This window comes from Callorhinchus milii, unplaced genomic scaffold (genome assembly GCF_018977255.1).
Source record: "Callorhinchus milii isolate IMCB2004 unplaced genomic scaffold, IMCB_Cmil_1.0 Scaffold10, whole genome shotgun sequence".
Taxonomy (NCBI): domain Eukaryota; kingdom Metazoa; phylum Chordata; class Chondrichthyes; order Chimaeriformes; family Callorhinchidae; genus Callorhinchus; species Callorhinchus milii.
The window spans coordinates 5,308,139-5,322,604 of record NW_024704751.1 but is presented as its reverse complement, the minus strand read 5'-3'; the positions used below and the strand labels follow the sequence as shown (position 1 = coordinate 5,322,604).

The 14,466-nt window shown below is 46.9% G+C and overlaps 1 protein-coding gene across 1 annotated transcript in view; it reads right to left on the bottom strand.

The window, feature by feature from the left end:
• Positions 1-1,726: 1,726 nt before the first annotated feature.
• tp53i13 (tumor protein p53 inducible protein 13) overlaps positions 1,727-14,466 on the bottom strand; it is a 13,661-nt gene continuing 921 nt past the window's right edge. Inside the window, exons 2-7 of the mRNA XM_007900761.2 lie at positions 9,222-9,296; positions 7,961-7,999; positions 7,053-7,181; positions 6,384-6,566; positions 4,246-5,419; positions 1,727-3,327 (exon numbers count right to left, since the gene is read on the bottom strand). Coding sequence (XP_007898952.2) covers positions 3,215-3,327; positions 4,246-5,419; positions 6,384-6,566; positions 7,053-7,181; positions 7,961-7,999; positions 9,222-9,296 — 1,713 coding nt within the window. The 3' untranslated portion in view covers positions 1,727-3,214. The remainder of the gene's footprint in view (positions 3,328-4,245; positions 5,420-6,383; positions 6,567-7,052; positions 7,182-7,960; positions 8,000-9,221; positions 9,297-14,466) is intronic.

Sequence of the window (14,466 nt, the reverse complement as noted above, 5' to 3'; positions counted from 1 at the left end):
CCGCTCGAGCTTTGCATTCATGATTCTTTGAGCTTCCAACAGTATTGCTGCCTTGTAATTCCCCCCGTGCCATTCCTGGCCAGAACCGATTGTAAATCAGAATTTGTCATCTTCTAGCAACAATTGAGTCTTGAAACGTTTTGAAAAGTCACTAGGTAATCCAATTGAAGTGAACCCAATTTATTGTTGCAGTCATAAAGGCAGTTTGTCAAAGGAGGTCACTGATCCCATAAAATCAGAAAGGCACCATAGGGAATATATACATGCTGTATGTATTGAACCATGTTAGAGACTGATTCAAGTAAAGATTTGACTGTACTCCATCTTTGCAGTGCTCAACACTTAATCTTGTGTAGTAATATCTCTAATCTGCTGTAAATTTGCTGAAGAAAAATCTCCAAATTACCTACATGTGAGCAGTGCAGAAGATATCCCTTTGGCCCATTTTTACATTCACAGTAGTCTCCCGATTAGCTCAACCCTGGCTTAACTTGTCACTACCACTTAAGTAAGTCATGTTGTCAATATCCCGCCCGCATTTATTTATGTATTTATACATATGCCTAACTCACCGCTCCCGATAACTCGTCACTGAGCACTTTCCCTCTTGGGGTGACGAGTTATCAGGAGTTAGCTGTATATATATTTCCCAAATTATATCAGGTAGCAGTCTGATCTCTGGATTCAGACCACTTGATAAAATATAGTGTGACTCATTGTCCTTTTTTTGAAGAAACTTCAACCTTGTGCTCATTTCTCTTCTCCCCCCCCCCCCACCCGATTTATTTTGCTCTCTATAAATCCGCACTAAATCCTGATGTGTGGAATAAAATATTTCCTTTCTTTTAAAACAATGGGTGTCAACGTCTGGTATTTCAAACCAATGGTATTAAGCATGCACTTTTGGGTTATTGAGTGCAAAAATAGTTAACCAGGTCAGTCACTGTTGTATCTATTGTACAATGAATGCTAGTTGTAACTAACTCAATTTTAGAAATGCACTCTATTGTGGAACTGTGGTGGTGGGTTCCCCTGTAAACTCATCTTATTGTACATTTGTATTGAAATAAATATTCACTTGTGCTCGGTGCTCGATTTGTATACTGAATTATTCGTTTGGTTGAGAGGTAAAAGGCTCAGTGCAAGCAAATCTAATTTTGTGATTTTTAAATACGTAAGATAAACAGTAGTTGTTGGTTAGACCCTAAATGTTACTAAAGTAATTGCATTTAAACTAAACCAGTTCTACTCAAGGCTATCTTTCAGACAAGGTGGTAATAAAGCGTTGACTTTATATGATTTGCAATGAATCTTTAGCTGTCGGAAGTGTTTCCTTTACTCAAAAGGTACTTTCCTTGGGTTTCTGTGCTGTGCAGGTGCTATCTTTTCATTTGGATCTAGATCTAATCTGGGGTGGCTGAAAACAGAACATCAGAACACACTAAAAATGGAGTAATGTTCAAAGCAGATCATAGAGGTATAATGGCTATAATGCAGGGCATTTAAAGCATGACCCAGTTTCCATTGATTCTCTCTGTATTAGAATATGACCTGTCTATACTCTATAAATCTGTTCTACAAATTACACCCTCACAAAGAAAACTACCACTGGATTCTAGTGAATAAATATTGCACTGATTGTACATGAAACAAAAAAAAATCATGGCAGTAGCTTCCAAATACTCGAGGTAATGAAGACTCAGGGCAACGATGCATAAAATTTGAAAGATATAAAATTTGTGGGATTTATTAAACAAATGTGCACTGTGTAGGTACAGAATTAATTTACATCACACATCAACATATCCAGGATTTGCTTTTCCCTTCTCTACCGACCGCTGATAGGAAAAGCCTGGAATTGTGTGCTTTCAACATGTGGCAGCCATTACCCATTGCCTAATGGGTCCTGGAGAGAGTGGGCAAATCACCATTTGCAGCGAGCTTTCTCATGAAACAAAAAATAGTCTTGGCCAGGGTAGCTAAAATTGGCCTTTCAACTTTTCCCAGTTGCAGCGAGACTGGAGTTTGATCAACCAGTTTCTGGGTCACGCTTTCCACCTTGTTGGTTTATTTCCGAATAAAATAAGAATAGTAAAATCCAACGTGGGGTTGCACTCCTTTTGGTACCTTTTCTGTAATTGCACTTTTTCCATTCTATGTGCTGGTTTTGAGATGAAACTAATCTATTTAGGAGGTTATAATCCAGTCCGCAGCCCTCCCTGCTGAGCCAAACCCTCACTTAATAGCCCATAAGAATATTGTTTGCTCAGGGGTGTAATTTGAGCCATTGTTTGTTGCGAGATGCTGTTTTATTTGGAAATGAAAAGCCTGGGTGTCCACATGGCTGCCAGGGTTATATATATATATATATATATAGGTTAGCCAGGGCAAGTGGGCGTCCAAAATTATATTTTCGGTAATGTTACTTGCAAGAAGCAAAGATTACAATTGATGCAATTTTGACTCTTTCTCAGCTCTTTATAGAGTTGTTTTTTTTTAGAAAACTCAATTTCTTGGATCGGTCAACCAGGTGGAATATAGAACGGCGGCCCAGTCAATGTACTTGGGCAAATAAGTATTTCTAGAGCCCCAGGATGGCTTCCCTGCGTGAGGGGTGCTATATAATTGTATGTATGAACATGACCCAGCAGGGATCACGGGATAGTGATTGAACCGATTTTTTTTTTTGGGGGGGGGTCCCTCTTTCTCTAATTGTGAGACCGGCATTGAGAGCATTTGTACATCTACTACTGCTGTGGCTGACGTCAACTAACTGGCCCAAACTGACGTCAGACTTGCAACTTTATGGGCTGTAAAGGCTGCTGCTCTTTACCCAATGGGAGGCGGGCCGGGGGAGAGAGTTTTAACCAAAACGTCTTAACGTAAGAGCGCCAACCAAAATTACAACTGTGCTTTGGACTGCTGGACTGAAAAATGGAGGCCGATAAATCCCTGAGTAGAAGGAACACCGCTTTCAATAGTTTCTCCTGCCCCGTTCTGAGCGTTTACCGATTTAACAAGGAGTGGGAAGTCCCACAGTCTCCTGAGTAAGATCATTTCTGTGCCATTCTGTCATACCGTTTGATTTTTGGGAGCGGGAGGGGAGTTGATTCCTGCAGCTGTTTGCACAGAGTCTGGCCCCAGCTCCAGGGTGGGGTGCTGTGCTGTACTGTAACTGCCTCTCACTCGCAACAGATCAAACTCCTGAGGTCCATCAATCGCTCTCGTCACTCTGTAGTTGATCGTAGGGCAAGACTGGTTTCTTTTTGTAGAAACATCTCTTTTTCCTCCTCTTGCTAAACAAAAGAAGTCTTCTCTTCAGAACATCTGCAACACACAAGACATTCACATTAGAGCCTTTCACATCCAGAAGCAAGACCTCCTCCTCCTCACCACCATGTATGGGCGCAACCTGTGTACCATAGAAAGTATTCACTAAGTTGTGCTTCACAGCAGACCTAAATAAAGGAGGAAAAACTATTTAAGGTGCATGTCATGGTGTTGGGTTTAGCACAGCTGTTAAACATCTGAACTATAAATAACCTTGAACTACACCTTGAAGTGGGTGTGTTCATGTTTGGAAAAAGAACATTTTCCTCCTCACGTCCAGGGTTAATTGCTCGTTTGCTTCAGGGGTGTTTAAGGCGCCAAGAGTAAATCTCGCTCTCTAAATCATCATCTGTATATCCACTATTGACGTGTGAAGCTCCACAGTGTCTGCCAGCTCCTAATCAGCTGCATCAAGCATGAGATTGCCCTCTGGCTGCACGCACACACACTGCCAGACGCACAAACACACTGCCTCCTGCGCACACACACACACACACACACCCAGACGCACACAGCCGTCCTAGTAGGTGATCAGAAGTGGAAACGGGAGCAAGATCAACCTTGCGTTGTCCCTCTCCACGTTCTTGCTTCAACACTACTCTTCCCATCCTGCCAGGATCTTGTAACTGAAAGCAATCCATAATAATCCTTGCGTGTGGTATAGAGCCTTATCACGTCGTTGAGACGTCTCAAAGCGCTTCACAGGATATATTTTAAAGTGGATTGACTGTTACGCGGGTAAAATCAAATACATAAAACAAAGCTCTCCCAAATACATGAACAGAGAGATGGGGCCTTGGGGTTAAAGTCTCACCTAAAGGACAGCAACTCTTTGACAGATCCGCGCTCTCCCCCCAGCACCGCACCGGAGTGTCAGCCTGGACTGTAAAGTCTCCATAAGAAAGATGTTTCTACCTGTTACATTTTCTTCCCGGTTGCTGCCCGGAGCCCAGTATAAGCTGTGGCTCTTGATGAATTTCCTGTAAAGCCTGGTGTACAACACGGCCACCGTGAGGAACACAAAGAGGAACGTCAACGCTGCAGCGGCCCAGGCCGCCTCCTCGGTACGTGGAGTCGGGACGTACAAAGCCTTACTGTCGAGGCGCGAGTCGGTTCTCTTGACGGCCGCGGCCTCCGAATTCTGCCGCGTCTTGTCTTCGCATTTGCATTTAACGTTCGCTGACTCCGCGGCTGCACTGCCGTTATGCGAACTCAGGCCCCCCTGGTTCGGTGCGGTCTCGTTTGCAGCGACCTGACCTGGTTCGGCCGCGCCCAGCCCGTCCCGTTCGCCGCTGGAAGAGCTGCCGCCTGCGTCCTGCAACGGCTGGGCGGGTACCTTCGCACTTTTCCCACCTTCAAGCGATTGGCCTTCAGCGTCGTTTGGAGGCCGTCTGTCTTTGCCAGTCACAGGCACGGAGATGGCCTTGGGTTCCTTCTGCTGCCGGGCAAAGTGGGGGCTGTTCCCTCGATTGTCCTCTTGCTTTTTAATCCCTCCCTCGCTTTGCCTTCCTTGTGCTTGCGGAGGTTTGCCTTCGCTGGTGGAATTCCCAACCCAATGTCTCTGGCCCGACTGGTCTTGCTCCGCTCCCCGTCGAGACTCTATATTACTTGGCTGTGAATGTCCAGCAACGCTAGAGTTCTTACCCATATCAGCTTTGGGGTCCAATGCACCTATCGTTCCTTGAGGGTCACTGTTTTGTTGGGTTTCGCTCTCTAACCCCTGACTGACTCCATTGCGTTCTCGTCCCAAGATTTGGTCAGGAGAACCATCAGTCACTGAGAGCACAGGATTGGGCGGGGACTGTGGTTTCGTCACCCCGCTTGACAGTCGCCCCGTGTTGACTGCACTTGTAATGTTCTTTGCCATTTTATTTCTCTCTTCCACCTCTCTCTGCACACGAGCCTTTGCTGGTGACTGTGCTTCATGTTGAATGGGTCGAACTGGCTTCTGCCTGTCCTGAACTTCACGTCTCCTCCTCAACAGCACACAGCCACTCTGTAGCATTGCGGACAATGCACTTCCCTTCGTTTTATCCCACTTTCTTATCGATGGCCCAAAGTCTGCATTCATGAAGTAGCTTTGCAGTACCTGTCAGGGGAAATGCAAATGGCTGCTTTTTAACCAGTGAAACAGCATCACATTTATTTATAATAATGATAATAATAATCCTTGCATTTGATATAACACCTTATCACGTCATTGAGATGTCTCAAAGCACTTCACAGGAATATACAACAACCTGCATTTATATAGCGCCCTTCACCCGGGGTAGCATCCAAGAGTGCTTTATATACTGTAAAGTGTAGTGACTATGACTGTGTCTTTTGTGGGGAATTTAGATAGCAAAGAAAACTTCTGTTCTTGTATTTCATCGCCAACATCGTCACTGAGAATTTAAGATTGTATGTTTTATGTTGACGTGTAATGCATTCAATGCATCATTTATTTCTGTGTGTGGGTGGATGGGTGTTTAAAAAAGAATCTAAATAAAGAGCATGCCACAAACTGGAATAAACCTTTCTTGAAATAAAGTCCAGATGTTCTTTTTGTGACAAGTTCTTTGTACTTTAGAATTTTATAAGTACAGATTGTGGTGAGATTCCCTTATTTAGAGAAAGCAACAAAAGCTATGCTTTGTATTCAAGTCCCCGGAAACCATGGACTATTTTCAATAGCTTTGCTGCAAGAGCCAAAATGTCTGAGCATTTATTAGTCTGGTTACTAAAGAACTGCAGCTTATTAATTAACTCTGATAAACGCAGAGGCAGAAAGACAACTGGACAAAACGCTGTGCATCTGAGCCAGATGTGGGGTTACTTGGCTATTATGAACCTCCGTTCCCACCGTTGCTTTTCACACAAGTTCTGTGCAATCCCACCAGCTCGGAGAACAAGGTTAACTGATGCAATGAGACAGCATCGGTACCATAGCAGTGTGCCTGTCTAGGTCAATGAGTCAGTGTGTGAACAATCTCGCTCTGAAATACAGGAGACTGACAAAGCCAACTCGTCTCCTGTGAAGATAACTTTTTCCTCTCCAAGCTTCACGTTACCTTGACTCTGTGTCCAGGGCAAACTGCGGCTCGGTGAGCGGGCTTAGACGCCAGTTTTTCTTTGCCGTCTCCCATTTTTGACCCTCGCGCCCGGCTGACACTCTTCCTCAGCCAAAGAACGGCTTCTCTCAAGTCGATGGCTGACATTTCCAGACGTCTGCCCCACCCAACCAGGGCCAGAGGCTGAAAAAAGCAGGAGAGCCCCGCTAAATAAACCTGTAATAGCGGCTCTGCACTAAACACACGTAACCGTTACATGGGCAAACAGTTGGGAGTTGAGATTAGGATGATGTCTTGAGAGGAGCAAACACTGACCAAAAAAAAAGGACTAAGTGGCCTCCTGCCTTGTCATACATCTCTATTGATATTGAGGGTGTTGACCAAAGGCAAGGTCAAAGAGATATATTAAGAGGGTTTTGAAGGCAAGAAGAGAATGAAGAGGTTTTGACAGAGAATGGCAATAGCCATTAAGAATAACAATAATAATCCCTGAATTTGATGTAGCGCCTTATCACGTCTTCGAGATGTCTCCAAGCGCTTCACAGAGTATACGATAAGAGTGAATTGACTGCGTATATTGTGGGCAAAACCGTTGTAATTAACAGTGGGACAGAGGTGGGGAGGACCGTGCAGTAGGATCAGAGTTGGAAAAGCCGCAGAGATGCTTACCTGCCCTTGGGTTAGGTTGGGATGAGGGGTGATGGTCTGATTGCACACGCACGCTTTGGCCAGGAGGGAGAGTTCCTTCTTCAATCTCGGGTCAACACATGGGTGGTAGAGGAAAGCGATCCCACCGTGCTACGCGGAAAAATTAGGAACCAGAGTTTAATACACAAAGCCAAATATTTTAGAAGCGCAAGTACACAATTCTGACACTATCTCACCCTCCCAGAAATGCCAAGATACATTCTCATCTACGCCACCAGCCAGAGCGCAATAAGGACAACAGGGATGATTTGAATTGAGATCTGTTTTTCCACCTCCTCGTTCTATCGGGGCTAAATCCCTCAGGAGGGAACCAACGCCACGGAGAGACAGTTTCTTGGCAGCCTCGACTCGCTGTTAAAAGGAACTTTCTGGAGCTTTGAGAGTTAGAACAGAGGATACNAAAAAAGGCTTTGTTCACCTTCACTGGTACCGGTTTCCCCACACAACGACAGACACTTAAACGTAAGCTGTCCTTTGTGAAGAAACACTGGCGAAAATGTGGCCACATTGAATGAGGATCTAAACCCACCTCATTCCTGGGGAATTCCAGACATCTCTGTCAACCAATCGTGCATCGGTTCAAGTTTCAAACGGAACAAATCTGCCCCCAAAATACACAGTTCACTCATTTTACAATGAAGACTTTGAGACGTCTCAAGGACACGATAAGGCGCTGGATCAAATGCAAGGATTATTATTATTGTTATTACAAACTAATAACTTAGATCAGTGAAATTTTGAAAAACTATAGGATTTGAGAACAATAACTTAGTTTGGGAGGTTTGTAAGAGGCTTCATAAAGTAGGTCAACCAGATATCTCCCAAAGAAACCCCCAAAGCAAGTAAACACAACAGCAATGCAACCACACCTGTTCATGATGTACTTCTTTGGCCACGTGTGGTACTATCTGCCGGGATACAGGAAGCACAGGTTAGATATGAAACTGAAACAATACAATACACTACCATTTGTATCTGGGTGGCACCTTTCATGTCGTGAGGACGTCTCAAAGTGCTTTGTACAAGTGACTGGGTACCTGAAGCGGGAGTGGAGTGGGGGGGGGGGAGGGAAAGATGACCAAAAACATGGTGTGACTGACGTTCAAAGGATCAATCTCCGAGAGTGGAGAGAAAAATCAAGCGATGACCGGGTGGAGAGGGAGATTCAGCCGACAGGATGGTTTCAAAGGCGTTGGCTTTCTCTCTCCCGGTGTCCTGGCGAACAATCTCCTCAAGTAAAATCGGTCAGGTGTCTCAGGGCTGTTTGTGCGACATTGCTGTGCGCGATTGTGCTGTTACATTTGCCTACAAATAGACAGTCACCCCATTTAACAGTAAATCCTGTGAAGCGCTTTGAGACATCCTTCCAACACGATCAGGCGCTGTACGAAAGGCAAAGATTCTTATAACTTGGAACTGAACAGCACGAAGCTCGCTCTCCAACAGGATGTACGTACGGTGCTCCACGCCAGCACTCCGCACCTTAATAAAGTTGTCTCCGAAGATGAACCCTCCATGTTGTCACTCCCATTATCTCAGCATTTAACACGACAGTGAGCAGATGACGAACGCCGCCACATTCTTTGAGCAATAAAACATTCCGCGCTTCAAACCTTCACTGGCGCGATTAGCAAGACAGGCAGACGTACGTGACAAAGCCGGTTCAGCCGCTCGCGTTACGGAAGTGCCACTCGTGCAACGTGATCCGCGTTGAATAATGTAGATCGTAACGTTAGCCTGAGCCCGAGATTGTTATGCCTTCGCTCACGAAACACGCAGTGGCTGCGCATTACAGTCTAATAATCCTTGCATTTGATGCAGCGCCTTATCACGTCTTCTGGACGTCTCAAAAGCGCTTCGCAGAATATACCGTTAAAGGGAATTGACTGCGTATTTTGTGTCCTGGGAAGTGCTTTGGGAACGTCCTTCCCGACGGCCAAGTCGCTGCACCAAAAGTCAGGATTTATCATTCTCGTTACCTTCGCGGACGTTCACCTGTCTCGGTGGTTTCGTGAGTTGCCCGGGCGGGTCACGTTTGCCTCGCTCGCCAGCCGAGCGAAACAGAAACGGTCTCTCCACCCCCGGCTCGAAAACTGGTGGCGGACCCGTCCGTCAAATGTTATACTTTACCTTCTCTGGAAGTGGCCAGGAGGGTCCCGGGCAGATCAGCGCCTCCACAGGCAGAAAATCCACGTCAAGAACAACCTAAAAACGCAACCGATCGGCACAGCGTCAGTCGGGAAGGTAAACTCTTAGCGAAGTGCGCAAGTCTGCTGACAGGGCGGTGAGGGGGTTTGGGGGGTGGGGGGTGAGGGTGGGGGGTGAGGGGGTTTGGGGGGGTGGGGGGTGAGGGGGTGGAGGTGGGGGGGAGGGGGTTTGGGGGGTGGGGGTGAGGGTGGGGGGTGAGGGGGTTTGGGGGGGGGGGGGGTGGGGGGTGGGGGGGGGGGGGGGGGGGGTGGGGGGTTTGGGGGGGTGGGGGGTGGGGGGTTTGGGGGGGTGGGGGTGAGGGGTGGGGGGTGAGGGGGGGGTGAGGGTTTGGGGGGGGAGGTGGGGGGGGGAGGGGGTGGGGGGGGGAGGTGGGAGGGGGGGAGGGGTGGGGTGGGGGAGAGGTGGGTGGGGTGGGTGGGAGTGGGTGGGGGGGGGAGAGGTGGGGGTGGGGGTGGGGGGGGGGAGGTGTGGGGGAGAGGGGGGTGGGGTGGGGGAGGGGAGGAGGTGGGGGGGAGAGGGTGGGGGTGAGGGGGGGGAGGGTGGGGGGGAGAGGGGGTGGGGGGAGAGGTGGGGTGGGGGTGAGAGGGGGGAGGAGGGGCGGTGGGGAGGGGAGGGGTGGGGTGGGTGAGAGGTGGGGTGGGGGGGAGAGGGTGGGTGGGAGAGGTGGGGGGGAGGGTGGGGTGGGGGGTGGGGGGAGGTGGGGGGGGGGGGAGAGGTGAATCAAAACAGAGCTATCACTGAGCAGAAAGTTAGGATAAAAACAGGATCTCCTTAAACTTTGGGGCGGAAATAAATGTACTCTTCCCCAACGGCACTGATTTATTTCAGCAGCTTTTCGGGTCGACGAGACATCTCAAAGCGCTTCTCAGCATTTTCCCGTGACCGCGGGCGCAACGGTGTCCACAAACAGCCATGACCTGAGTGGGTGGCCTCAATATTTTATTCGGGGGGTATTCTTGGCCACGATGATATTAACCAGGAAAAGGGTTCACGCCAATCGGCGAAGAACCAGCTTCCTACTCGCTGCTGCGGTACACACTGGCGAGTGGTGGAAAGAAACTCTCCGAAGGTTTTTGCCGGGGAATCGAGCACCGATCCTCTCGCTTGCGAGGCGAGTGTCTAACCCCCAACACCCCGCCAGGACTCCCAAAGTCATTAGAAAGGAAGCGTCTATTTTCACTTCTCTGTTTACACCGAGAGTCTTCGGGGTTGGATTACGTCAGTCTTGATTCTAATGTCCACAGACCCCCCCCCACACGCACAGCACAAAAAGGCACGTGATTCCGCACGAATTGGGAGACAACATTAGGACTCGGGCACAAACTCATATCATATTGAACCAAAAGCTTCCATGGACAACGATAACGTGTATTTATTTATACAGCGCCCTTCACGCAGGATAACGTCTGCGACATTAGTGGGTTGGGCGCCTCCATCTGGTACAGTAGAAACCGATCAAAGTTCCCTTTTTATCAGTAGGTACCAACGCACTTGAAGTTAATTTTATTCATTTATTTATTTGTTAAACATTAATTTTAAACGCTCTGAACGATTGCCACATCACCTCGGGCAGCGAAAGCTGTCGGCTAAAGCAAACACGCCGTTATTTTACAAGCGTTTGCTCTGAATTGCCATGAAATGGTTCTTTTCTTATCCCGAGCTCTTGTGTTCTCACCCCACAATACTGTACGCGCCACACAATACTGTACACGCCACACAATACTGTACGCGCCACACAATACTGTACGCGCCACACAATACTGTACACGCCAAATAAACCTGTACGCGCCACACAATACTGTATGCGCTACACAATACTGTACACACTACACAATACTGTATGTACCACACAATACTGTACACACCACACAATACTGTACGCGCTGCACAATACTGTACACACCACACAATACTGTACACACCACACAATACTGTACATGCCACACAATACAGTATACACCACAAAATACTGTACGCACCACACAATATGCAATATAATATACAAACCCATCATCACACAGATCGTTTGCAGGGGAGATAATTAGTGCTCCCTCGAGCGGCAATCTCGAGACATTACAACAAAATCCACACTTCATGAATCTTGTAATAATAATAATAGGAACTTAAGTTCAAAGAATTTTGAGAGTATAAATACAATACGAGGCAATTTACATTTTTGTAGCGTCCTTCACGTCGGAAGGATGTCTTAATGTGATAAGTGAGGAAACGTTCTACGAAATACAAGCAGTTTCAGCAATAAAATAAGCGTTTGATCATTATTATCCAGCGAGGCTAATGAGGCCGCAGTGAACAATCCTGTATTTTCTATACACCGAGTAAGTCGCACATAACTGTTTTTCCGAATTAAGGCTGTGACGATTCAGATGATGTACAGTCCAGTTCTCCCTCACCAGCCCATGTCACAGGATCAATGCTGCTCTCTAGTGACTGAGAATGTGCACGACATTTAATTACTGTACGAGTTTCCGTCAACCTTTAGGCAAGAAAAACAGTTGCTATTATTCTACAACAGAAAGGTCATGTTATATTTGACCAAACCTCCAAACGCTGTGCGCAATTGGCTGCCGCGTTCGCCCACAAATATACAGTCAATTCACTTTACAGTGTGTTCTGTGAAGCGCTTTGGGACGTCCTCCCGACGTGAAAAGCGCTATATCAAATGCAAGGATTATTATTATTATTATTATAAAGGTCCTCTCCCCCTCTCATTGTCCTTTTAACTCTTCCCTCTAAACATAATCCTCTTTGCTCTCCTCTCAAATGCATTCCCTCCAATCAAAAGACAAGTGACTTACGTGGTGGTTTCAGTTAATGCTCTTAATTTTATTTGTTTTAATCATCGGCTCTTTGATGGATACAATACTTCACCCTAAACTCGTGACAATCCTGGCCGCCTGTATTTTAATTCTGTCATCTGGAAAAGCCATGAGGTAGATGAGCCTGCTCGAAAACTGAGAGTTGGATCCAAACAGGAGGACGTAGACTGAATCCTGGGAATATTCACGCTTAACAGATCTATAGGCCGTCCCTCTCCGAGTCTCGTTGAGGTTGCTCACAAACAGCAGGAGATCGTTGAGAACGTCCGGCCGCTGAAAGTAATTGAAGAGGAAGAGGAAGGAAGAGGGAATTTGCACGTTCAGGAGGTCACAGGTCAGCTCGAAGTTGGCCGAGAGGTTGATGAGGACCTGCAGGACTTGGAACTTGATGCTGGACGTACCGGTCTGCAGGAGGTGGAAGAGGCTGGGGAGGGCCTGCTTCAAGAGGGGCTGGTGCTGACGGCTCAGGGACATCTTGGTCAGGAAGCGGAGGCAAGGCAGCTGCTCAAACTCCTGCAGGTTGGAGGTGGTCAGTTTGAGCACCTGAGGGATGTACTTTGCCAGCAGGTCCCGGTTGAGGGGGTCGTTGCTGAGGTAGTTGAAGACGGTCACGGCGCTGGCCTTGATGTAGTTGAGAGGATCGTCCAGGGACTCGGCGATGATGGAGACCCCGCCCTCGGCGAGGAACAGTTCCTGACTCGTCAAGAATCCTGGGATCCGGTAAATGCTGTTCAGGATGGTGCCTCGGATCACTGGGTCCTTGTTTTCGTGAAGGATGGTCAAAACCGTCTTCAGGTCACGCAGGTTCATCCTGATGGATTTCTTTGCTGAGATCGACCCCGAGTGATCTCCCACGGCACCCAGGCTATCCATCGTGCTGTTTCCACATCGGTCAATGAGGATGTCCTCTTCTTCTTCCTCCTTCGGAGTGTCCAGCCCCGATCGGATGGCCTTATACAGTAAATACGCAGCTCCCGCCCCTGTTAAAATCCCTATCATTTTCTTCCGACATGTGTCAGCAAAGAGTTCCCCCATCTCGACCCCTGATCTCGATTACACCACACCCTCTGCCAGATTCACCATCATCCCGTTAAGCCTTGCATTCTGCGTGATAAATGTGCGTGCGTCTCTCTCTCTCTCTTTCTTTCTTTGCTCACTCTCTGTTACTTCACGATTGTGTCACAATAAGTCACATCATGTTTTACTGCATCATAATGGTACTTTACGTAGCACAGACGTGACCGCGCTTGACAATTTATTGACGAACCGGCCCTTCGAACGGTCTGATGCAGCCTCGAGGAAAATCGATGAAGTATTATTCACTTTGTGGGACATAATATCCCTCCAAAACCAAAAGCAATAATAAATTGGTCATTTTCAATCCACGACTGTTTGTGGGACGCTGCTGTGCGCAATTGGCTGCCGCGTTCGCCCACAAATATATACAGTCAATTCACTTTACAGTGTGTTCTGTGAAGCGCTTTGGGACGCCCTCCCGACGTGAAAAGCGCTATATCAAATGCAAGGATTATTATTATTGTTAATGCTGTGTGCAAATTGGCTGCTCCGTTTACTTACAAAATCACAGTCACCGCATTTTACGGTAAAATTCTGAAGTGCTTTCAAAACGTCGCAACTACCTGGTAAGGAATGGATTCAAATGCGAGGGTTGTTATACTGTTATTATGGATTTACTTTCTCAATCCCATTCCAAATCTGAAACACCTCTAAACAGATTTCTCCCACGACATCTCTTTTCGTGACTGCAGAGGGGATATTCGTTGCGATCACCTCTTTGCTCTAAGATGAACATCAGACTAATAATTGTGAAAGGCACTTTCAAATGTAAAGATCATTAATATTTACGTGATTCCCACCTTCAGACTGGTTCTCACTTAGTTTAGTCACTGTTTTGGGGCACTCCTCTGACAAGTTATTTGTTATCCAGTAGCTTTAATTATATAGTTACAATAACATTTCAGAATAACTCTTGGCAACTCTTACTATTGACTTAAGTACATAAAGAGTTATTTTTACGACCCTTTAATGATGCACTGGTTTTCTATTTATCATTTTGTATCTTCGCAGATTTCAGGCCACATTTGCTGGAACGCTACAATTATACTCTCTCCCAAACACTTTGCTGACACAGTGATTTATATAGACATGAAAGAAGTTCATGACTCATCCGAACGCAGTAACAGATTTGTCGATGACTATCTTTCAAGACGGAAAAGATATGAGGATCCTTGTGGTGTTTCATCGACTCGGATTTTGGCTCGGCTGCTCACCCTTTCGGCTCTGAATCAGACGGTGGTGGGTTCAAGCCC